The sequence below is a fragment of the Colletotrichum paranaense genome (assembly GCF_030867605.1).
Source record: "Colletotrichum paranaense strain IMI 384185 chromosome Unknown Scaffold_14.1, whole genome shotgun sequence".
Classification (NCBI taxonomy): domain Eukaryota; kingdom Fungi; phylum Ascomycota; class Sordariomycetes; order Glomerellales; family Glomerellaceae; genus Colletotrichum; species Colletotrichum paranaense.
This window is the reverse complement of record NW_026848972.1, coordinates 284,176-307,696: the sequence shown is the minus strand read 5'-3', so window position 1 is coordinate 307,696 and position 23,521 is coordinate 284,176. Positions and strand designations below refer to the sequence as shown.

Genomic DNA, 23,521 nt, shown 5'->3' with positions numbered 1-23,521 from the left:
GGAGCACGAAAGATTATGCGGGCTTACTCTTTTCACGAGACGATATGCACGACATGTCTTGAGACGTTTTTGTTGGCCCCCCTTGGAGTTGGTCTTTGCTCGAGGGGACGGACGGATGAAGTCGCTAATTACTAGTTTGGGTACTCGCATAGCACTGCTTCGTCCATCCCCTACGTTGACCTTTTCGCGAGATGAGTCCTGATCTCACCGGTGTAGATGTTCGATGAAGTCAAGCAAGACTTAGCAGCGGTGCACGTGAGGTCTGCCGACTTGTCAGCCGCCACGTCGGAAGACCGGGCATCAATCACGCCGCAGACGTTTCTCTCTCTTGCTATACTAGGAGAGGCTCTTTCATGGAGTTGTTCAGTTACTAGTGAGGATCGTTGATGCTGACTTACACACCACGCCTGGTCAAAAGTTCGACTACACCATGAAGCCCGTGCCTAATCCCCGGTCCAAATATGCAGCTGTAAGCCCCATCCACACCTCGACGTGCCAGTCACGTGTTGGCCAGTTCCAACGACACGCCTCTTCGACATGGTGCACTATTGCAAAATTTTGAGAATGTGTTACTTTGTCAACTTTGTAATTTATCTACGGCTCCTTCAAGTAGGCTAAGTAGTCAATCATTCAGATAAGGAATGTGTCTGCCGCCAGCCATGTGAAGTACCGTCCTACTCGTCGCCGGATAACGAGAAAGTTCCATCGTTGTTGTGATCGATCTGTATCTCCCGGTTGTCGTCGGTGAACTCGACCTCTATCCAGTCAGATGGCTCCTGTGAACTGAGATCCAAGATCGTTCTTGGTTTGCTAGTCGACTTTGTAATCCTCCATTTGTTAGACATTGGTGCCAGGTTAAAACTCTGGCTGGGGACTGCTTTCCACACGACGATTGGCACAATGCCTACTCCCACCGGCGCTGGCGCACCAAGGCCAACAAATGGTCGTGCTATTGAGATAAAGGCATAAGTTCACCACTGACACAATTCATCTCGAGGTTGTATTATACGAGGTATAGGAACCTTCATCATGACGTACCTAGAGTATCACCGGGAAAGCTTCCGCACGAAATGCGAATGGAGGCGTCTCGTGACTTGCTGTTCTCATATACACCGCTTGAACTAGTTGTGAAATATGGCGCTGCGTCTTTAGTCAAGGTCATAGTGCAACTCGCTTTGGGTTTCTCAGCGAGATAGGCGTTGCACGTATCAGTTGCGTAGACCTCCAGGTTTGGCTCCAACTGGTGATTGGGGGAGCCTGTAACCACGACAACTGGGTGCGTACCGACACCTTGCATGGCAATCCCAAACACAGTGGAACCTGTTCTCGCATTTATTGACTTGCTCTGTTGGTATACGCAGGTGAAGACGTTCGAGTCGCCCGGGTCGTTCGAGATAAACTTTGGTGGAGATGGATACAAGATGAAGGAAGTTGCGTTTGCGCTGAGATTATTCACATTGATAGTCCAACGCATGTCGAGCCATTTTGGCGCCAGCAAAGAATGATAGATTTGGGGCTCCTCCCTTAATAGAGCCATTGTATAGTCGACGTTGATGTCACTGGAATCATTATCCTCGGTAGATGACGCTGAATCCATGCTGACCTCTGTGTAGCGTTCAGGATTGAACAACTTTATATGATGGGGAGAGTGAAGGCCGACGGCGGTTGAAATTTGAGAATTGGGCGTAAGATGAAAGAGAGAGCTTGTCTTTCGTATTGAGAATAGAGGGAAAGTTGTGAGTGCGGAGCGACTCATTTATAGGCCGAGCCCAAGAGATTGCAACATTCTGTAAGGGGATTGGGGTTGTGACTGGCCATGGACTTGATTGGGCGCCTCATATGCCACTTGATTCATATTCAGGTTGCAAAAGATGAAAACATATCAAGCTAGCCCTCCGTGTTGTAGCATTGCGCTACCTGATTGCCTCCTAACATTCATTGAGTTGGGGTGTGTAGGTGCCCGCTAATGTCAGTTGGCTGCACTTTCAAGAACGAAAACGGGAGTTTCTTCCAGTAGTTGTATTCCGGGGTTTTATGGCGAGCGACCTAGGCCGTATTTTAAGTTTAAAAAAACAGCAACAAAGCAAGCAGTTGTTTCCCATCTCGTCTCTCCTCAAATCCATTAACACCGATATCACTTCATAAGCTCCAGCAAATCATTCCGTAACATCCGCGACCATATCTCTGCATGCCTCACTAAGTACTACTGCATGCTTCTCTGGATAACGAAACATTCTTAAACCCCGTCAATGTTTCCGAAGCTCCAGTGGACGCCGTTCGACTCAACCTTGTCATCAGGTACGTAAGTGCCGTTGTTAGTGAGAGTGAAGGTGGCGTTTGGGATAGCTGCGCCGCTGAAGTCCACCTTCAGAACTTGGCCGATTGTGTTCCTGTCCACAACAACACCTGGTTCGAAGTTACCGAAGGCAATGTAGTATATGACCCTGGGAAAGATCTGGCTAGTGACACCTGGCTGGGCGAGCCAGGTCTGAATAGGAATCACTTCGCCAGTCTTCGGGTCTTGGGCGCCGCAACCGATGTAGATTTCATCTGCGAAACTTCAGCAAGTGAACTAGAGTCGTCTCGACTCTAATGGTAATGCAGGTCTTACTGGGATTGGGGAACTTGAAGGTGTTGTCGGCGCGAAGGTCAAAGCCGCCCTTGGCTTGGGCCGTGTTAGCCATCTGGGACTGATCCCAAGTTGGGTCCGTCCCATTGTGATCGACGGTGGTGACAACAGCAAGTGTTCCGTTGGGACCAAGCTTGGCAGGGACGGAGTCGCCAGTGTCAACACGGATGGCTCCATCTGCAGTTGTCTGAGAGGTACCATAAATGGCATAATACTGCTGCTTCATGGTGAAGTCGGTGTGGGCAGCACCCTTGCCATTGATGGTAGGAGAACGCTGGTAAATGTTGGCGAATACATTTTTTTGATTGAGATTGCTTGGAATCGGCATATCCTGGAAAAGCAGAAACGCGCGGTCGCTGTTGGACTTGTTGTTGATTGTAATTTTGAAGTTCGCCATTTTGATAGTCTGGGTTGTGGCGACGGCCAAATGATGATTGTGATTTAGAAGTAGTATAGTAGTTGAGATATGAAGCTGATTGGGTTTATGGGTGCTTCTCTTTGAATTGTTTTGGAGAGGGAACTGATGAAGCTTTTATAGTATCTTCAATGTCCAAGGTTGGCCAACTCTTAGCAACCCAAATCTTCGAGCCTCATGTAGTCTATAGTGCGGTTAAAGATTACACATCCTGTCTGGCTGCATTCCTCTCCTTTGGTTTCGCGGCATTCCCATGTAAACAACTGTGTCGAAGAGTGTTACTCCAATCAGTTCCACCACGCCAGCCCATTCTTGCCTCTCGCTTCATGCTTTGGGCTTTCGGGGTGTACTAAGAAAGAGCTGCAAATGTTGATGCGTAATCTGAATCAGAAGGCGGTGTCGATCGTGTGATGATGTTGCGCCATTTCTCGTTTGAACATGTTTGCAATTCCAAGTGGCTTGCATGGGTGAAGATGGTGAGCACCTTACGTCTGACTGCATTCATAACCAATATGCCTTACTCTAAGAAGGCGAAGTACGCGCCAGTCAGACTTCGTGATAATCCACGACACATCTAGGGCGACTACATGGTGGTAGTGTCGACTTCTCACCGCCTTCTTGGAGGCACAGGGAATCTTGGCTTCAGAAGGAAGCCAACATACACCTAACACTATGCTCACTTTCCACTTGAATGATGCGTTGAGGCTGCTTTCGACTTGTTGCTTTCATACTTCTTGATCTATTCGCTCGGGATTCGCCTGTATACGAGAAGTGATGCAAAGTCCAAGATGTTCTTGAGCTATCACATTCTTGGGCTGATAAATTTTGACGCCTCAGTTCCGGGTTGGGACTCAAGGGGGGGCAGGTGGGCAATTTTGCTTAGGACCTCACACATTATACATGCATGAACTGAATGCCAACGGAATAAAATGTTAAGGCATCGGTCGACAATGATGAACGGTGTCGGACTTAGTCGAAGCTTAGTAAGACATAGAGCAAAGCTATCTCGTGTTCTCTTCAGCTTTCTGTTCGCAAGCCTGGCGAGATATCAACAGAACAAGTAATCATGTGGGGGCTTGAAGGTCTCGATCGTCAATATGCTTGATACACATCATTAAACACAGTCTCCGGAGCAGTATTGAGTAGTGACTTTGTGAAAGACATCCACAAGGCCAACCACCAGTATTCACGATTCACGGTAGACCTCACTAACCCCTTGCAAGCTTCAATCATGCGACGTTGGGGTGGAAACGCGGGGAAGAACCTCAGCGTCGCGGTGGCGTACTTGCCGGCGGGAGCTAAGGGGAGCTGAAATGAGACAGCAGGACTGACATTAGTGCCGTTCGGTAGGGAAGAGCATTTCCGTTTTCGACAATGTATCAGCCGCTCAGTACCTATCATAGTACGGGAATGATCGGTGAGCAGAGAGGTCCAGACTCAGATGATCGTGCACGATATCCAGGTATTTTTTCGTTGCCTTATTCCACTATCCGAAATATGTTCAAATGAGCTTGGTACAGCATCCTTGACCAAGCAGTATAGTGACTGAATGACCGCAAACCTGAGCACTACCGAGCTTGGCTGCAACACTTTTCCAAGTCCGGTGATTGCGCACATATATCACACAACTCAGCCAGCCTCGTTGGAAACATCATACGATGTGGACATATTCGCGAAATGCTTGGTTCATGCTTTCTCAGAGCGGATACTTTGGGCACCGTGCTAGTGCTAAGAAGAGTCCCTGGTCACAGTCGTCTAACACCGGTGAATAAATAGGAGAGCTACTCAGATCACGCATAGCTACTTGCTTTGATTCCTTCCAGCCCGTCTGAACCTGATCCCTGATATTCATTACCATTACTAATTTGTCTTGCCGTAAAGTTGAACACTCAGTTCCTACTACCGCTTCATCATGGGTTCTTTTAGCGTTGGAAGACCACAACCAGCCCTCAACGCCATTCGAAATCTTCTGCTTGGGGGCGTTGGGGATATCTAGTGAGTAGTTCTCGAGTTGCGGGCAGTCAAACGATAACCCAGCCATTGACATAATTTTAGCTGTTCCGACCGGACTCCTCTCTCGACTCGTAGCCCCGGCACTTACCATCGATGCACCAGCAAGCCAGGGTGGAAGAATCCTAGAAGTGGCTTTCTGGGGTGGAATTATGTCTACTGTTGTGATTGTTGCTGGTGAGGATGATATGGACAAAATGAATTGCTGGGAGCAAGTACTTGGACTTGGCGGCCCACAGTCTCCCAGAATCCCAAACGAGAAACTGGATCTCTACCGCCAAAACGGCATGCCACTTCAAGACTTAGCCCAATACTGCGAGGTCATGGAGACTGGTAAAGACAGCAACATGACTGGTGCCGTGGCTTTGAAGAACAAGGCCTCGGAATAGTGAGTCATTTCCAGGCCCTTCTCACCTACGTAGGTAATCAGCTGACGTTTGCCATTTCACAGCTTCTCTCTTGCCATCTCACTGAAGGTTCCAGCTGGGACATCTGAGAGTGGTCCCAACGCGAATGCGGATGTGCTCCTTGTTCATGCCTTCAAGGTCGAAACCAAGCGGAACTGATGTTAGGACGCCAGTCTAGTATGTGCCGCTGTACTTCGGCAGGAGTAGTTCGGTAAAAATGACAGACGCCATGTTAGCTACCCAACCATCTAACACGATAGACCTAAGTCTATAATAAATCTAAGATAGTCTACTATCGATGTCATATTCATGAGCGAATTGAGCGTAGGTTATAGGGAGTACAGTCGTGCTGGTCTTTGCAGCTTTAGATACTGACTAAGACAAGGTACTACGGATACGGGGTGCTTGTAGTTGATCCCAAGATTAACTATCAGTTCATAATACAAAACAGCTTCTGTTTTGTTTATTGCGAAGATAGGGTGATGATTCCAGGTGTGCACCAGGTTGACGCAAAGATAGTTAGATGCTGAGCATGATGGAAAAAAGCTGTCAAGTGTGGCCGAGACCTGACCTATCAGACAACTTGGAAGGACTGTTACAGATGCTCATTTCTCATTATATGTATATAATTCCAATGCCTTGGTCGAGTTGTTGGGTCGGTTGCTGCGCTGCCGCCCCCTAGCTTTTCCCGACGATATTTTCAACTTAGCATCGTCAAAACACCACATACGACCATACCCATTGGAAAACTCGGGATCCCGTCCGCTCTCCCATAGATAAGCCAATGAGGGCCGGATTAGTAGTTGGGTCGGTGACGACCAGCGAATACCTGGTGTTGTATGTTTTTGAAGTTTTGGTGGATTCACGAGCATGCTGGATGTGTGAGTTTGTGTGGAGTTCAGGGCGGCGGCGGGTGACGACGTTTTGACTTGCTCGTATGCTTTGGCCAGAAGAGAACTTACCTGAACATGTAGCAGCACTATGTGGCTTTGCATGTTTTAAAAAAAATCACGCCTGCTGGTTGTCCCGGAAGGTCTGACCCCTTCAGTGGACGCAAGGTGACGTTTGTTGATACCGTCTGCGGTGTGTCCATTGTTAAGGAGCAGCAACTCTAAGAGCTCCTATCAGCAGTCTTCGGGCGCTTTTGATTTTGATTGAGATCACTCGATATTTACATTGAATCATATGGATCTCGGTAGCAATATCTGATCAGATCCACGAAATGCTTTGCCTGTGTTAGTCGTGGTGTCACGGCCATTAACATTGCATTGAAAGAGATATCGATGCTTCGGACGTTCCCTTGATAACATTGCTCGTTCATAGAGAGGTCAAATTTAACTGATATTTAGTACTCAGACCGATGTCTGGTAGTATTCGGCTGCTGTCTCCATGCATCTATTGATTTTGCTTCCTTGTGCACTGTTTCATTACCCCGAGCGTTGCTATATAGGCCTCGCATATCGATGTCTGGTGTTAATATCTTAGCTATGAATCTCTATGGCCATACAGTATGCCACTGCTGAACTTGAAGGGCCTCATATGGAATGGATACAACAAAGGTTTGGCAAAGACGAGCCTTCTTGGAGGGTGAGCTGGCAAGCTCATGTTTGACCACAGGTCTATGTTCTGCAAAGCCGCACTAAGAAAAGCCTTCAAGTTACCGTTCTACCCGAAACTTGTCACCAATGTACCTGTTTATAAGAGGCAACACGAGGGGTCTCGTAACCCTGATGCCAAAATCTAAGCCAAGTCTGGCTGAAAGACCTCTGATTCATGATGAATCAACTTCCAAAGAAGCCTGATTTGCCCAATGAAGGCCATCATAAGACTCTGCAGTGAATTTAAATAAACAGAGGCTATAAGTATGGAGTATGACGCTGCATACCATTCTATTCGCCACAAGCCGAAATCTACCCCTCAGAAGAGTCTGCCATATAAACCTCATTTTGTTCGCCAAGGCCTTCCATCTTGCTGACGAATGACATACAAACACGACCGTGATTTTCCAGACCGTTGATAAGACTCAAGCCACATGTCATTCTGTCCTACGCTTTGCCTCGACGTAGTAACATAGAGACGCGCATAGCTCGGACGCAGCTGCCCGAGTCAGCCAGTCACGAACTGTGCCATCGGAGAAGACTGCGGGTAAGTACATGCAGACATTAAGTCTCATCTCGAGATTGTTTTTTATATAGACTTGCGTTTTTCGAATCACATGTCTTCGTTCGCGGCATGGGCTCAAGGCAAGCAGGGACCTCGCATTGCCGAGAGATTCGATATAGCTCGTAGCATCCGTCGAAATCACTACCGTTAGGTGTGCGAGAGATAATGTGTGTATGTGGGCGAGGAAAAGAGTCTAGACCCGTATTCGCCAGATTATAGAACAACAGTCGCTCTCTGAAGCAGAGTTGACACTCAATAGCTGGAGCTAGTGTATTGCTTCATAAGCTAGGCCAAAGTTGAACCATGAATAGGGGAAGAAGCAGATTGTCAGAGTGCTATCACACAAAGTGTCCGCCAGAGCAGACTATTGAGCAACGATAGCGATAGCCGAGGAATAGAGATTAATACCATGTCGTCTAGCTATCGCATCCACATTTCAAGAGGGTACATTTGATGATGGTGGAACTCAACATGCCTCTAACATCATCAACATCAACACATGATCATGGAAATTACACACGGGAGACCTTCTCCTACGAACATTACGCCTTTGATAGACACCTACATATTCTCGGTAACTCTCAGGCAGATATAAGTATGGTAACGTTTCTGAACTGAAATGTCTTCCCGCTTTAAGAGCCTCATTCACAACAAGAAACCGTCAGTCCACTCAACAACGGTCACCATGAATTAGACGTAAGACTTCGAGCCCAAAGCAGAACCTACGTAAGTGCCCCCTCTTCGATATCAAGTGCAATCTTCCAAGAATATCGAGTCTTGTTACATCAACCACAACTGAACATGATCGACAGACCGAGAGGCTCTTCACGAGTCAAATCCTCAGCTCAAGTCAGCTAACACATGCAACCACACGACATTTGACAACACAAAAGTTGGCCGCAAACTGACACAGAGCACCATTCGGCAATTGAAGTCGTCGTCGTCGTCGTTGCCAACGTCGTCATTGTGAAGTACACTCAACGTCATATTGTATGTATATCGACGCAAGAGTCATTCAACCCATCAAGTATCAGCTCACTGCCGGGGTCCTCTCCGAGACGAGAAAGGAAACTGCCCGTGCTACTCCCTGTTGTTCTAAGTTGCTTGACAGCTATTCGCCACGCAGATATCCTTTTCCTCTCAACGAACCGCAACACCCTTCAACTGACTAAGGGAACAAAATCTTTCTCGCCTTCCCGGGCCCGAGTTTGCTGCCCACGCGGGACATATCAAGTCAGTCGATAACTCGGCTCACCTCGGACTCGGAAGCCGCGTGGGCAAAAAGTCCAATCCGGACGGACGGGCCACCCCAGACCCGCGAACTCTTTTCTCACTCACGCACACATCTCTCTCCTATTCTCTCCTCTCCGTCCCCTCATCCGTCCGTCTTTGCATCGCGTGGGTGCCCGTCCGCCCACAATCCGATCCAAGGTCCGCCCAACATCAGATCAACTTAAGGGGACACCGAGTCAAACTCACTAAACACATACACACGTACGTACGTAATACATGTCCACTGCTCAAACTACGTTGTCCACTTCAGCCAAACCAAACCCAACTTTTGACATCTGAAAAAATCAAGGAGCCAAAAAGAGAGGAAATGGTCTACACTGCCGAAGGAAGAGAGATCCGGGCTTTTCCCACGGGCATATCCGTAGTACCCCCATCCGACCACGCAACCCCAACAAAGAAAGTTTATCGAGCAACCGATTTGGGGCGAGTTGCACTCCTTTCCTCAACCCTCCCTCCCCTCCATCTCCTTCCGCACGGGGACAGTCAGTTCGGTCAGTCCGCCTCACTCCAGCTGAAAACAACAACAACAACAACAACAACAAGAACAGCATAATAGGATGGTGAGAGGCTGGCCAGCTTTGAGGCAGGTCACACACGGTGGTCCCGTCACCAGAGCGTGCGAGAAACTTTGACAAGCCAAGGCAAGTCAAGGGGGGAAACAACAACACCACCACCCGGGACGAGGACCCGAAAAAAGACACAAGAGTCAGTCACAACTCTCGCCTAATCTCTCTCGCCCATTTTCGTCCCGAGAGAAATGCCATTTGCTGGCTTTTGCAAAAAAAAGATTCTAGAAGCACGAGATTTTAAACTTTGATTCTTGTAGATCACACAAGGCCAAGGGGCGAACACACGGCACATTGCGGACAATGATATGGAACTGGAACTCTTTTACAATCCCGCCGATTCGGGTCAAGCCAAGCAAAAAGAGAAGACATTGCCGGCGCGCAAGTGGCAGCATATTGACCCCGTCACGGATACTCCATTTTCTCTATCTATATTCCTCGCCCGGTACATTTGCCAGAAACAGGCAAAGGCATCCCGCAGCCGCCCTTTCCCGTCAATCAAACCCCACGTACCACCACACGGTGCTTTTCCACGCGTTCACGACTCGCAGTGTGATCTGATTCTCTCCGTACGACATCCGGGCATACTCTCTTCCATGAATCTGGGACCACCCGGGGCCCTCGCACATAACGGCAGGCAAAGCCGCTGGGGGGAAGGCGGCCCACTACCGAGCAAAGCGGAAGCCAGCATGCTGTGTATATGAAAAGACAAGGCAGGTTCATTATGCGTTCTAGAGTCATGCTGAGAAGCCATACCCGGGGATGATGGAGGGTCCCCCGTCCGAACCGAGGGAAGTGAGTGACGCTCGCCGCCCGCGTATAGTCAAGGTCATCGGCACCGCGAGCAGGACCGTACCGGCTAGAGGAACGGACAAGAGGCGGCGAGATAGATCTGCTGAATATCGTGGACCAGGGCCGTCGATGGCTGTCGTAATACTCCAGCTAGACGTCTTCAGACATCGAAGGGTATCTATCCGTAGATAGGTTGCCCCTTCGCCTGTCCCCGTTGCCACTGGCCACTCCCAAATCATCCCTCGGTCACAAGACCGAATGGCAAAGTAGCACAGCTAACCATGGCCTGAGTACCATCTATTCTATCTGCTTTCCAGCTTTTTTTTCGCCCCCAAAAGAGTTGGTTTCCAACCCCTTCAACCCTGGTGATCGACCTAGCCTTGCCGGCGCCAAGCGTCGAGGGCATGAAAGACTCGGCAAACCTTCCCCTCGAGAGTTCAAGGAACGCCACGTGCAGGGAAGAGAGCTCCGTAGCAATGCGACTTGCTGGACTCCTCCTTCTTCAACACCATGGGTTGAAAAAAGTCACTCGCCCCCAATCAACCAGTCGGAGGAGACGCCCGCCGCTGACCAACAAGGTAGTCTTCTTGTTCTTTTTCTGCTTTTTCCAGGGGACCAACGAGTCAACCCGACGCGAGGGAGGCCCTTCCTTGCCTCCGGCCGGTGTCCCAAGTCTGAGCGCCTACCAGATCTTTATGCCTCAGGGTGGCATACACCAATAGCATTCGCAGACGGACGAAGACTGCAGTTTCAGGAGTCGATCTCTTGGTCCAGGGGTCCATCGGCGGGGCGACGCCGAGGGAGGGGAGAGCAGTCCAGTTGTGATGGGGATCTGGGAAGATCATGGTTGTTCGAGGCGGTTAGGGGACACACCTGTGGTCTGTGGCGGAAAGCGGGAGGAACGTTTGCCCAGATAGTTGGCAAGGTCAGGCAGGCTTGATGCCGACTTGTCAGTTCAGTAGCCGCAGCAGTTCGTTTGGGAAGGTTGTGGTTAGTGTGGCCGTGGCAGGCAGTATCTGACATGACGGGATCTCACGATTTACCTGAGAAGGGCGGACGACGGGCAGACGGGTAGGAACAACCGGCTACAGAGGCAAAGCTCGGTTGCGAGATGGAGAGAGATGGAAGGATTCCATGCAGCTTGAGAGGCTATGTCGGCGCTTCCTCGTCCACAGACGCGGACTAAAGCAGTCGAGGCATGTGGCATAGCATGCCCACGAGGGCAAGTGAAGGCGACGCAGTGGCGGCTGATGGTGGGGACGACAATGGGCGCCAGAGAGAGGCAGAGAAGCAGAACATCTGTTAGTTACGAGAAAGACTGGATATCTCGTCTGTCAATGTTTCAGACATCTGCCCGAGTGGTACCTGTGCAACTCGGGCACGGCGTCAAAGCACATCGCCAGAGTGGGTGAAGGTGTGCGCCATCCATGCTGTGCAGAAACCGACTAGACTCTGGTGTTTATCGCTTCGGACGAGGACTGAAAAGAGAAGGACGGTGCGTGGGCGGGAGGTGGGAATCGGATTGGCCCTGGCACAGATCTTTGTGTTCATGGGACTGCTAGGCAGCGAAACGAGCATGGCGATATGAAACAAGAGCGGTGGGCGGTAGAGGTGAAGGAGGTATGGGTAAAAGACTCGATGGCAGAAGCCGTCAAGTTTGAGGTAAGGCCAAAAAAAGAGCACCTAGTAAACTAGGTCCCGTCTATCCAAGTTGGGAGCTTGCATTGGCCAGTTGTTGCCTCGTCCGCATCTAGAGGTCGGCGATGTGATATTGTTCCGGGTCTCTGCTCCGGGTACGGGGTCGACGGCGTCCGCACACCGCATGTACACGAGAGGACAAGGCTGGCGACTAGCATGGTTCGAGAAGAATATATAGCGGAACGTCATAGCTAGATCATACGGGATCAAGCGCAGTCAGGCAAGCCACAGATGCTTGTCTAGCTGTCTGTCTCCGTGTCTTTCGAAGCTCGCGAGGCTCGAGTATAGGAGAAAAGAAGCACCAGTCCGTGTACTCTAGATCTCCCGGTCGACCGTCCGTTCCCATCATCAGGATCCGTGACAGCGGAGCCCGTCGAAGGAAGACATGCTTGGAACAGCCACTTTGGTAGCTTCTGGTTGTTGATAGTATGGATTCCATGAGAGGTGTCGGACCTCAGTTGAGCCAACCGGAACGCACCAACGAGAGATACCCTGCAAAGGGACTGTGGGTTGAACGCAAGTGCGGTTGTCCAGGCCCAGCCTTGCTGGGGAGATCCCTTCGTTTAGCAACCTTCAAGAGCTGAGCGAGCATGTTCAAAGCTGACATAAACGGCCGATCGCTGCCTCAAGTCGTTCTGGAAGACGATGTGACATGTCCCTAGAAAGTCGTCGCCCGTGTTTCATGTACCTGAAAACCGCCCCTCTCACCGTGTTTCGGGTGCTGCACAACATTGGCTCCAAGCACACTTGCACCCTTCCAGACCACCTAGGAAAGCTAGGAAAGCGGCGAAGCCCTGTGGATAAGCCCGCCGGTTGCAGGGAAAACTGGAGAAGGCCTGCGGGTTGACATCAACACGAGCTTCTGCCCGTAGTTTGCGCAAAGAGAACTAGCCATTGTTGTATCGAGGGTGGGGGAAACTTGTTGATGGAAACCGCGGTGGAAATAGATGGCTGGGTGCATGCTGCTGTCGCATCGTTTACACTTCTTCTCCGCCGTCACCGCAGCTGGTGCGGATAGGGATTAGGGAGAGAGAACCACACCGTACAGGCTGGTTCATGCACGAATCATACTTCGCCATGGGGGAGCGCGGCCGGCACGGCTGCTGGGCGCCAGTGTCCCTGAGGTTGTCGTGGATGCCCACCACCACCACCACTACCACCAGCCACGACGCGGGTCGAGGACAAGTCGACGTCGAAAATGTCATGTTTCGTCGACTCAGCGAGGCGAGGAAGATCGGCCGTCCCTTCCCTGTCGTTTCAGAGTTGCTCTGGGTTTGGTAGCCTTTCCCATCCCCACTGAACCGGATCCAGGGAACTCGACATGCTTTTTGAGTTCAAGGGTGAAGTTGGTCAGATGTATTCGTATCTGCTTCTCTGAACTGCAGTCAGTCGTCATGGCCGGTGTCAGCCAGGTTGTGAAGAACGCAACGGGCCCTGTGGTAAAAGTCCGAAGAAAGTCTCTTTTTCCTTTGCAGTAGCCTGTAGGCTGGTGGAACTCACCCACAATGGTCGGGAATTATTGTGCAGATTTGACAGGTGAGCGGCAGGTAGGCCGGTGGTGGCGAGTGACGGCTACCGTCGACCAGCCGCCGCCGGAGAAATAAAGGACGACGGTAGCGCGAGGTCGCCGAGGCCCCAGCTAGGTCGACTGCCGATATACCCAGATCCTCGTCTCTCACGCTCCTTCTCGGAGGTTCAAGTTTCATCTCATGGCTGGAGTCGTTCCTCGTAGCGTGCCATTGCCAGACGAATGCCCATCCCCATCACGGTCAAGCCTGGTAGCAAGGAGGGCAATGTTTCCATGTATGATGTCCCAAGTCCATGCAGGTAGGCGAGCACATCACTTTGGTCGGCTGGGATGTTTCTATTCCTGTTTCCTCGACCACGAATACTGTGCCGGCGGCAAGGACCTCGACCTGCTGGCGGCCGGAGCCCCGCGCGAGCTAGGCGGGATGATGAGGGGAGAGAATAAAACAGGAGATCTGCTGATGCGGTGTGAAGCCGAGATGGACCATGGTCGAGGTGAAAGGCTCGCAGGTAATCTCAGCAGCCGCCAGGCGCACACTGTACTGGGGCGAGGCGGCCGAAGGTTCTGCGACCCGATCTCACTCCCGCATGTGCCGTGCAACGATTCCCAGATGAATGGGCAGTGATCTCAAAAAAGCAAAAGCTATTTCTGGCCCATGTTGACCAGTGTGATGCGAGTAAGGGTGAGCGTGGGCGGATTGGTCGTGTGCATGCGCAAGTAGTATATGGAGTACGTTGGTGGTACGGAGTAGACGGGATATGTGTGTGTAGTGTGGTGCTTGGTGTGGTCTGGAGGTGGGACGGGAAGGAGACCAGGCCAAACGCTGGGAGAGGGGCGGCAGCTGGCAGCAAGCGCAGGCAGGCAGGACAGGACAAGAGCAGACAGGCAGGGGAGGGGCAGGTGAGGTGGGAGCGAGAACGGGCGCCCCACTTGGACATCATGGAATGAATCTGAGGGAACCAATGAAAAGGCTGAGATGATCCTAGCGCCTACAGGGCAAGCTCTTCAGGAATATCATTGGCTCCTGCGGCTTAAGCTTAGGCCGAATCCACCAGGGTCCATTTCTGAAACTGCCCACAGCTGCCCACACGGCATCAGTCAGCAGAACCCGACTGGCAGTATCCCGACAGACGCTGGGCCCCAAGGGCCTCACTTTGAGTGACCACGGCATCACGCTCCTCTTCCTTTTTCCGCTTACTGGTGCTTGGCCCATTGTGTGTGTGTGTGTGTGTGTGTGTGATCCATGAGCATGCTTGGGTCGCTCACTGGTCAAACAGGCCCATGATATGACGAATGATACTAATCCAGCATCCCGGCCTCGAGGGGTCTAGACTTGATCACCATTCTTTCCTAAACGGATAGATGTTGCTTAGTGCTTGGTACTCCACGCCCAAAGCAAAAAAAAGCTCCGTCAGTGGTTTGTTTGGTGGAGACGAATCCATTTTACCGCATTCCTCAGGCGTTACGCTTTGTCTCTGAATCTCGAGTCTGAGTCTCTGCTTCTCTTTTCCCACATGATGTCTTTCTTCGAAAAAGAGTGGACATCAACAACCTTGTGCCGCGTGCGCAGCGTACGGATACCCAGCTACTGGGGACCTGAATCGCTTACAAGTTGCTCTACCCGTGTTCGCACCAGCATTGGAACTTGAGAGCGCTTGTTTTGGGCTTCTTGCGACGGCCGAGCTTCGACAAACTTGGGACCGCTTGGAGACTCAAAATAGCAGCAGGCAACGATTGCCTCAGTAACTCGACTGAATAACTCGACTGATTCGTCCATTTCGTCCCAGCTTCCCAAGGACATGAATGTGACGGCCAGCTTAGGAAATGGCCTATGCGCAGTCCAGAAGCGGCACGCATCCCGGCCGAACTTCCCTTGCCTGGCTTGCCTTATCCCCGTCACCGCATTCTCCGTTGACGAAAGTCTCACGATGCTGTCCGCGCGGGACAGGATGCACCTGTCAGGGGGAGAATGATCGTCGTTGATTCTTCCAAAGCTTCCCGATGCCCCTCTTTTGTTTGCCGCTACCACCAAGAATGCAGAAGACGGTAAACATTTAAGATTACGGAGGGGCTTTGCAGATGGTATCATGGCATTCGACCCAGCGGAAGAGCTTCCTATTTAGGCCGTGTCTCCGTCCTCATCGCTTGCCCGAGTTCAACCCCAGTCCGGGACCCCGAACCGTGAATTCCATCACCTGAACGACCTCTCTTCACCGTGGCATGTACGGAGTACAGAGTACGGGTACGGGCGGTAGAGGGATGGAGTGCAACTCGTGCTGAAGGGAAGGGAAGGGAGGGCGATAGACGACAGTTCCCAGACAAGCGGGTGATGCCTGGCCGTGCGGGAGGTCGACAGCGGTCAACATGAACTCTCCCATCCTGACCGAACGCACTGAAGTCGGCCAGGGTAGCGGGACGATCAGGCGAGGTGGGAAAGCTGGTCGCCGTCTTCTCAAGACCCGGACCCGGACCTCGACCTAGTTCTAGCGTGGGCTTGCCTTGTCAGGAACTTAGCAACCATACAACCATTATCCTCGCCCACGCCGAAGACAAAGGCGAAAGCTACGAGTCTACACAGCGATTAGTGTACGAATACTGCGTACTCGGCGGGGGAGGGTGTTCAGGCGTGAGGCAGGCGACGTGCAGCTGGCATCTGCTGGCTTGGAGTTTCAGAAAGCTCGGGGTAGCGTGCGTCGCATTCTGGCAGGATGATCAAACAGCCACAACCATGGTCCATCATCCATGAACAACATCCCGCCGACGGCTCCCTCCACCGCGCAACAAGGCCGGTTTGCCGTCTTGTCAAGACCAGTGCAGGACCGCAGGCTGATGCTTGAGATCTCGTACCTTGCATAGAGAGGCACAGCGCTGCCGTCCGAGGTTCGGCCGTCGCCTCCATTCCAACGTCGTGTCTTGCTCCCGACTTGACCCATGGGTCATGAACCTGCCCATCCTGGATCCATATCGAAGGCGGCCTTTGCCCTCCTTCGCGGCGGATCGCAGCTTTGTGGAACCGACTGCAGCGATTCTGAAAGAAAACGAGCAAAGAGTATCGCATTACCGAGTTCTTGTTTTTGTTGGTCCCGTACGAAGGATGATGTCGGTTTAATCCCCGAAAGGTCCACTCTATCGAGTTCATGTCCGCACTGAGCAGAAAGTGAGGACGGTGTTCCGTAAGGCCACCGTAACGGTCAGGTATTGAGGCCTTGGCCCGGATCGGATGGCAAGAGTCGAAAACGGGATGGCTCTGGAGCCCGATATTCTCCACATGGCCGAAATCGTGTTCTGTTCCTAGTCAGTCACTCAGTTCAATATCAAGACACGATTCAAGCGACCCCGTTGACGACACCGTGCAGATGCTGGGAAGAACACAGAGAACCGTGCGGATAAATGATGGCGCAGTTGGAGCATACTTTGACTGCCCAGTCATTGTGAGTGGTGACCTTTTCAACAGTAACCAGCAGGTGCAGTCGTTGGGAGACTAACGTAGAGCATGCAGGCGAAGCGAAAATCGTGGACCAGTATAAAAGTGTAGAGTGATGTGCATGAAAGCTGCTGAGGGGACAAGCGCCAGTTGGCCGCAAAACCTTAGCCTTTCAGCCTGTGATATTGTCGAGAGGTTATTCGGAAAGCCTGAAGGCATATCGCCCCAATTGGTGTAAGGCCGTCCAATGAATCCTGGCACGACGGAGGGCCAAAGCCACCACCAGTGTTGCCGGACACTTCTTTGGTCTACATCGTAGCTCGCGGCAGCGAATCATCCCGTATTGGGCGATTCTGATCTTCGCTGTACGCGGTGTAGTGTGATAGGTAGGTCGGGCTGGCGGGACGTCGTGACTCGATGAAAGCAAGCGTTCCTGGCGAGAGAGGTACGCGAGTTGGAGGGGCGTGAGATAAGCGAAAGGGGGGCAGTGGTTGCAGTTGCAACTTTGATAGAGGGACGATACTATAAGCGGATTAGCGCTTGATTTTGGTAGCCAAAGCTGATTTCTGAAGCAATGCGCCAGGCAAGTTTCACAGTTGGCAGGGCCCTGCCAGCAATTCTGCCGCAGCGACACGCAGTTTCCAAAGTGGACATAAGCAGAGTACGTACTGCAGCGCTTTCTTAGGGGTGACCTTTGCCTAACATTTAGGGCAGGAAACTACCCGATCCCCACTCCACATCTTTGCTAGCCAGTCAACTTCTGGCTTGGCTAGTGGCCCTAGCTTCTTTCTCGCGTCATCCACTTTGTTCCGACCTTCCTGCATGGCTCTCGCTTTCTCTGTCGATTCGTACCTTTTTCACCCAGAACCGGGGCAGGCCGCACGACACTGGCTACGCGCACGATCACATTCAGAGGGCGACCATTGGCGAGCTATGTACGAAATTTGCTGAGATGCCGCAGTCCCTCGCTGGCCTATTGTCGCATGTGTGCTATGGCATCCCATCAAACTGGCCGGGAATGGACTGAGATGAAAAGGTGCGTTGTTCTGAATGCAATCTGTTGATGGCTAACTACGCTAAAGCGTGACGGCCTCCACTGTCTTGGACTTATCAATCTCCTTTGTCTCTCTCACACTCAGACAAATGCGGCCGCGGACCACTCCGTGTGACCAGAAGACAAGGCTGGAAACAACGTTATAGGGTCTTGACTCTGGAGCTTGAGTCTTGACGAGGAATGCAGCGTGTCTGAAGCCCACGACACATCCCATCAACGGCTCGCTTCCAACGGTTGATGTTCTCCACGACCGGGAGCTGTGACGGTCCGAGCGTGCTTGTGGCAGCTGGCAGGCAAAGCAAGTTGCTTTCGTACAATACCGTGAATACCTACACTATCTGTATAGTCTCTGAGTCTACGGGTACTTTCCTACGCCATATCAACGTACTCGATAAGCCTGCCGATCCATCGGCCGCTACTGTCACCGACTTCACTGCCCAGGGACTCGGACCTGCATTTCGACCCTCAGCTGATGGGAACAGCGTCACATCGGAAAAAGGCGCGCTCTGCATTCTTTCAGGGGCACAACACGAGCCTCTTGATGAGATGACGAGCCGAACTTATCCAGTACCCTTCGTCGCGAAATCGACGCTTGTCGAGAAAGGGAGCATATCCGATGTGCCCCAAGTCGAGAGCCACGTTGTTGCACAGGCTTTCGACGACGACCCTACGACCTTTTTTACCCACTGACTATTGGCGTCGCGGCGTCTACTTTCACGAATTGTAGTTCTCCTCCTCGCAGCCTCAACGGTCTTGCCTGCTGCAAGTACATGGCTTTGGCAGTCAGTCAGCCACGGCCGTCCGAGCTGCGCGTCTTGATGTTCCAAGAGACAGCTTTCAACTCGTAGTGGACTTGTCTCATTAAACTACCAGAGTGCTCGGACTGAGCGAACCTCACCGGTGCCGTCGTCGGCCGCTGCGGCGTATTCGTCCGTCCTCGTGCAAGTGCTCAGGAGAAGGCAATCTTACGAAATAATGGCAGCGACGTGTCAACTATTGCAGCCATTGCATCCATTGCATTCCGAGCAAAACGCGAAAAGTCACTCGTGGAGCTGGAGCTGCTGCTGGACCCCCAAAACAAGCGATATTGCATGTGGAGATTATTGGGCAGTCTCCTCACGTCTTCTTGCTGATGACCTGCACGATAGCCATGGGACATGCATTACCGTTCTCTAGCAGGCCTGCCTAAACCTTCTTTTCCCCCTTCATCCTTTGCTCCGTCAACACCCCTGGGCCGGTTCTGGTCTTGCTTCTCTCTTCCTCCTTTGATCGTGCTGAAGAAGAAGGCTTCATTTCACCGGACATCCAATCCAATGCAACATGCAAGTAAGAGACACGGCTCCGGATCTTGCTCTGCAAAGACCATCTGGGAGCCGGACGGCCCCGCTGCAAGGACCTGGCCTGCTCCGGTTCGCGGAAGACAATGGGAGAGTTCGCGAGATGCGATGACTTGTCTGGTTGGCCTGCAGTATACGAGTATACTCTGTCAGACAGCTGTGCATAAAATATGTCAAATCCCGACAAGTCGACTTATCCAGAGTTTGGCTACGCCCTGACCTCCAGGTCTCTCTTAGTCTAGAGTCTTATCCCAACATTGTTGCCGGCCTTTTTCGTCAGCTTTCTCTCCACTGTCTCCGACGACGCCTCATTTTCCGTTCCTGCATGGCTGAGAGACCGGATCCATATGTCTTGCTCCCTTCTGGCAAACTCTTCGCCCATTGTCTTTGGCACTGCTGGTTCGTTACACACACAGACACGGCCGTTGCCGTCGTCACAAACAATCACGAAAAAGGATACGATCCGGACAGGGTCCGCCGCGGCGAACCATTGATTGTTTCTGGGGACGAGGGGGGGGGGGCAAGTGTCCTAGACCAACAGCATGGGTCTCTCAATCATGATTCAGAGATTCGTCAGATCCTCGTTCAATAGCCGGTTGCTTGCGGTGTGGTAAGTAGGACAAGCAAGCTGCGTCTGTTTCGACTTGTGCGGACGGGTCGGTTCTAGACGTACGATGGGAAGAGAGTCAATGTAACTGTAGTTCCGGGCCACTTGTTGTTGCTGCCCATTAATAGAGAGCACATATTGAAGTATTGCCATTTTTTATTTTAATTTTCTGGTGCCGTTCCTTGTCTACCTTCCTGAACCCGCAGCCAAACGACCCATACCTAGAAGGGTAGAACCAAAGACCTTGTCAATAGTAGAACATGGGGTTATCCATGACAGGGCCTCACGGACGGCCTTTCAGCAGCAGACGGTCGCCCAGAATTGTCTCCCGCTGATGTAGGTACATCGTTCTAAAAAAACCAACGATGCTGAAGCGCACAACGCTCAGGTCTCGCAAGCGGCCGGATCTTTTCTTCTTGCTGCCCCTCCTCCAGCGTCCCGCGCGTCGTGTGAGAATACAATGACTTGAGTACATGCTTCCCCAGCACGATCCATCCTAGCCAGTGCGACCACCCATCAGGGGAACTGTATCTTGTGGTTTTGCTTGGGGGGTTCTTTGGACCAGCATTCGTGGTTGTGGCATGAAGATATGAATCAGCCCAATTCAAGCCACCTCTGGAAAAGACACCAATCAGTGGCCTGAGACTAACGACGAAAGTTGACCGTCTCATCAACCGCCAGACGCCGCTAGCCAAGCATCTTCAACGGGATCACCATAGCAAATCGAGAATCTTGTCACTACTGGATCTTGAACAGGAGTTAGTCGATAATGGCGGGATGGGGGAAGAAGCATTTTGGCCAGGGCCTAGAGCAACCAAGCTTTCTGAATTCGCACTGCATTTTTCGGTCCCGTTAGATTCACCGCTGGGGGAAGAAATCCGCTGCCAAAGCAGACAGCAAGCAAGCCGGGCGGAAATTTTCCAACAGGCAATGACGAAAGAACGGCAGTACGGAGTACATGCGAATTAGACCTCTTCTAGGGTAGAGTTGCCCGCATAAAGGCAGAAGATCTTCCCAGAGAGTAAATGCGAGAAAAAAACCTCCGCTCGCCGCTGTCGACTGATTTTTCTTCTAGAGCGTATCCGTACATTATCTCCTTCTTCATTCCCCAGTTTTTCGATTCCATGCCATGGATGATGGTGTTCCCCTCCAAAGGAAGCCCGTTCACCGAAAACCAGAATCCTTGCTCCGGTCCTGTGTGCCTGGCATTGTTAGCAGGAAACTCTATCGGCACACCCTCTTGATGGGGTGTGGGGATCATGGATGGCGCCAAAAGTTACATCCCAGCCCAGGGTTTGGGCGCGCGACCCAATGGCACGAATAATTTTTTCTTCAAGATTTGATGCCCTTCACTGCATTTTCTGGGTCTTGCGTGGGCAAAATGTCAAGGACGGGGAAAACGGGCCATGGTAAAGTTCAACGGTGCAAGCGTAATGACCACACACGGAATCCCGCCACAGAAATCGATGATGGGCATATCGGCACCGGGATGGAAATGAGATTCCCCTGGACTATCGAGATTAGGTCCGGCGCCCGGGTTTTTTAACCTTTGGAGAACAAGCTTAGAGAGCGTTCTGTCACGGCGTGCCGCCGTCCGCCCAGTACATACATACACTACCACGACGGGGGACCCAGCAGAACACGATGGGGACTTAAGGGGGGATCTACTGCTAGACATCTCGGGGCCTTTTACGGAGGAGGGGGATGCGCATATTAATCCCGAGAAAGGGCAGTGGAGATGGTTAGCCTTGCCTTGCGCCGGCCGTTGACTGCCTGTTTTTGATGAATATCCTGGAGAATTCTGGCCGGGTCCCTTGAGCAGAGAGAGCAGAGCACAGCACAAGGAGTAAAGAGACAAGACTTCGTTTTTTGTGCAAGAGAGAGAGACAGAGACAGAAGAGCATTGTCCTCTGTCCACCATCCCTGACGACAACAGAAGAATCCGGTCTTCCTGTTGGCCAAGGCCAAGGGCCCAATTGGAACCAAACCCACTGATGCCCATCGAAATGGACCACTGCCGTTCATGGGCGCCGTGGACGATGTCCGCATGTCGCCCCCCCTGGCGGAAGGGAAGCCCTGACAGGAAGCAGAGCAAGGTTGTCGGCATCAATGACATGCGAGGTCCAGCATGTTAGTGGGTTGGGTTGGGTCGTTGAAGGGAGAGGGAGAGAGATGGTGGAGGGGGAACTTGTTACGCAGGGACTGCCACTGACAGTGACTTTACATGTGCATTGTGCGGCTATGGAGAACCACCAGGCGCAGACAGTCATCGAAGACTCTAGGGCCTAGAGCGAAGGGCCGCGCGAGACTTGTCTGACCATCTAACTGACTTGGCTCAGCGCGTTGAGCGAGAGTGAGAGCGCGAGACTTTCTCCTCCTCCTCCTCCTCCTCCTCTCTCTTTAGTCAACGCGAGAAACCTGTAAAAGGCGCGAGCGCAGGCAAGGGACAGACAGCGAGCGCGAGTGGGAGCCAATGTCAGTGTCAGTGTCAGTGTCGCTGTCGCTGCCAAAGCCAGTCAGTGTTGTTGCCGTCCGCTCTGTCAGCGGTTGATGGATTTCCTGTAATGTCCCCCTTCGCTACGCGGTGCGGACTGCGGTGCTCTGCATCCCGCTATACGTATTATCCTAGGTGCTTAACACTGCACCTTAGTTTTCACTCGCTTGGGGGCGCCGTTGGGTCTTGTAAGCGGTATGTAGCGATATTGCTTTGTGGACACACGAGCTTGCCGGCAACTGGGGCCTGCTTGTCCGGGGCTTCTTGTCTACATACCTAGGTGGTCCGTAGTAAATCGTCCTTTTCTCGTTTCTGCAAGATGCAATTCCCTATCCTGGACCAACTCAACTAGATCCATGATCTTAGAACGGGTCAGATAGACAAATAGAGAACGAGAGGTACAGAGGGACGGAAGAGAGACATTTGGCAGATACATTGTCTCGGGGCCGCTTTACCGGTTGCAAGCGAGAGAGGCTTTGAAAGTGGTTCACCCCTGGTACAACTAAACTCAACTCAACTCTCGTCACCTCTCATCCACCACCCCTTACTTTTTTCTGTACCCTACATACATACACTTTCCGCCCAGATGCCCCGTGCGCAAAAGGAAGAGAAGAAGAGGTGAAGAGAGATGAAAGAAGAAGAAGAACCAACCTATCAGGCTATCAGCCAAAGCTATGCCGATTGCGAAAGCCTTTGCCTTTTCTCCATCACACCTGCCTCTCCCGCGGGGGGCCTGGCCTGGCGCGGCGCGCCGTCCTTCTTTCACACTCTATCTCTATCTCATTTCTCCCTATTTCAAAAGTGACCACGGATAGTGTATAGAGCTCCAGATAGAGACTCTTTTCCTACAGCGGCCAAGCGAGAACGACGGGGCCTGGATTTTCGTCAGATGGGGCTAAGAGACAGACACTTGGGAGCGGGAAAGAAAGAAAACCGTCCGGATTAGCAGCGGCCATCTTTCTCTTGTCTCTCAACTCTCACTCTAAAGTCTCTCTGTGGCCGCCTGGCCGCCTGGCGGGAGCAAAGGCTAATTCCAGGTCCGGCCAATCGGCGATCCACAAAGATTCCCTGGGCACCCCCGGTTGGTACTTCCGCACGCTTTCT

General features: G+C 51.9%; 9 protein-coding genes across 9 annotated transcripts; 5 read left to right on the top strand and 4 right to left on the bottom strand.

Moving 5' to 3' along the window:
- Nucleotides 1–674: 674 nt before the first annotated feature.
- On the bottom strand, nucleotides 675–1,597 carry CPAR01_13968 (uncharacterized protein; the record flags this gene model as incomplete). Its single annotated transcript, XM_060498220.1, has 2 exons — nucleotides 675–949; nucleotides 1,039–1,597. The coding sequence occupies 2 exons, from the start codon at nucleotides 1,595–1,597 to the stop codon at nucleotides 675–677; spliced, it is 834 nt and encodes a 277-aa protein (XP_060342954.1).
- Nucleotides 1,598–2,236: 639 nt separating this feature from the next.
- CPAR01_13967 (uncharacterized protein) lies at nucleotides 2,237–3,026 on the bottom strand (the record flags this gene model as incomplete). Its single annotated transcript, XM_060498219.1, has 2 exons — nucleotides 2,237–2,550; nucleotides 2,612–3,026. 2 exons carry the CDS (start codon nucleotides 3,024–3,026, stop codon nucleotides 2,237–2,239), a joined length of 729 nt encoding a protein of 242 aa, XP_060342953.1.
- Nucleotides 3,027–4,956: 1,930 nt separating this feature from the next.
- On the top strand, nucleotides 4,957–5,620 carry CPAR01_13966 (uncharacterized protein; the record flags this gene model as incomplete). The annotated part of the gene is made up of 3 exons (XM_060498218.1): nucleotides 4,957–4,960; nucleotides 5,100–5,442; nucleotides 5,506–5,620. The coding sequence occupies 3 exons, from the start codon at nucleotides 4,957–4,959 to the stop codon at nucleotides 5,618–5,620; spliced, it is 462 nt and encodes a 153-aa protein (XP_060342952.1).
- Nucleotides 5,621–10,679: 5,059 nt separating this feature from the next.
- CPAR01_13965 (uncharacterized protein) lies at nucleotides 10,680–10,997 on the top strand (the record flags this gene model as incomplete). The annotated part of the gene is made up of 1 exon (XM_060498217.1): nucleotides 10,680–10,997. The coding sequence occupies one exon, from the start codon at nucleotides 10,680–10,682 to the stop codon at nucleotides 10,995–10,997; it is 318 nt and encodes a 105-aa protein (XP_060342951.1).
- Nucleotides 10,998–11,314: 317 nt separating this feature from the next.
- On the bottom strand, nucleotides 11,315–11,482 carry CPAR01_13964 (uncharacterized protein; the record flags this gene model as incomplete). The annotated part of the gene is made up of 1 exon (XM_060498216.1): nucleotides 11,315–11,482. One exon carries the CDS (start codon nucleotides 11,480–11,482, stop codon nucleotides 11,315–11,317), a length of 168 nt encoding a protein of 55 aa, XP_060342950.1.
- A 1,547-nt stretch (nucleotides 11,483–13,029) lies between these two features.
- CPAR01_13963 (uncharacterized protein) lies at nucleotides 13,030–13,254 on the top strand (the record flags this gene model as incomplete). Its single annotated transcript, XM_060498215.1, has 1 exon — nucleotides 13,030–13,254. One exon carries the CDS (start codon nucleotides 13,030–13,032, stop codon nucleotides 13,252–13,254), a length of 225 nt encoding a protein of 74 aa, XP_060342949.1.
- Nucleotides 13,255–13,478: 224 nt separating this feature from the next.
- CPAR01_13962 (uncharacterized protein) lies at nucleotides 13,479–14,126 on the top strand (the record flags this gene model as incomplete). The annotated part of the gene is made up of 2 exons (XM_060498214.1): nucleotides 13,479–13,520; nucleotides 13,638–14,126. The coding sequence occupies 2 exons, from the start codon at nucleotides 13,479–13,481 to the stop codon at nucleotides 14,124–14,126; spliced, it is 531 nt and encodes a 176-aa protein (XP_060342948.1).
- Nucleotides 14,127–16,121: 1,995 nt separating this feature from the next.
- On the bottom strand, nucleotides 16,122–16,784 carry CPAR01_13961 (uncharacterized protein; the record flags this gene model as incomplete). Its single annotated transcript, XM_060498213.1, has 1 exon — nucleotides 16,122–16,784. A coding segment is annotated over one exon (663 nt), but the record flags the coding sequence as incomplete, so codon positions are not given.
- A 715-nt stretch (nucleotides 16,785–17,499) lies between these two features.
- CPAR01_13960 (uncharacterized protein) lies at nucleotides 17,500–18,669 on the top strand (the record flags this gene model as incomplete). The annotated part of the gene is made up of 3 exons (XM_060498212.1): nucleotides 17,500–17,586; nucleotides 17,791–17,860; nucleotides 18,326–18,669. The coding sequence occupies 3 exons, from the start codon at nucleotides 17,500–17,502 to the stop codon at nucleotides 18,667–18,669; spliced, it is 501 nt and encodes a 166-aa protein (XP_060342946.1).
- Nucleotides 18,670–23,521: the final 4,852 nt, after the last annotated feature.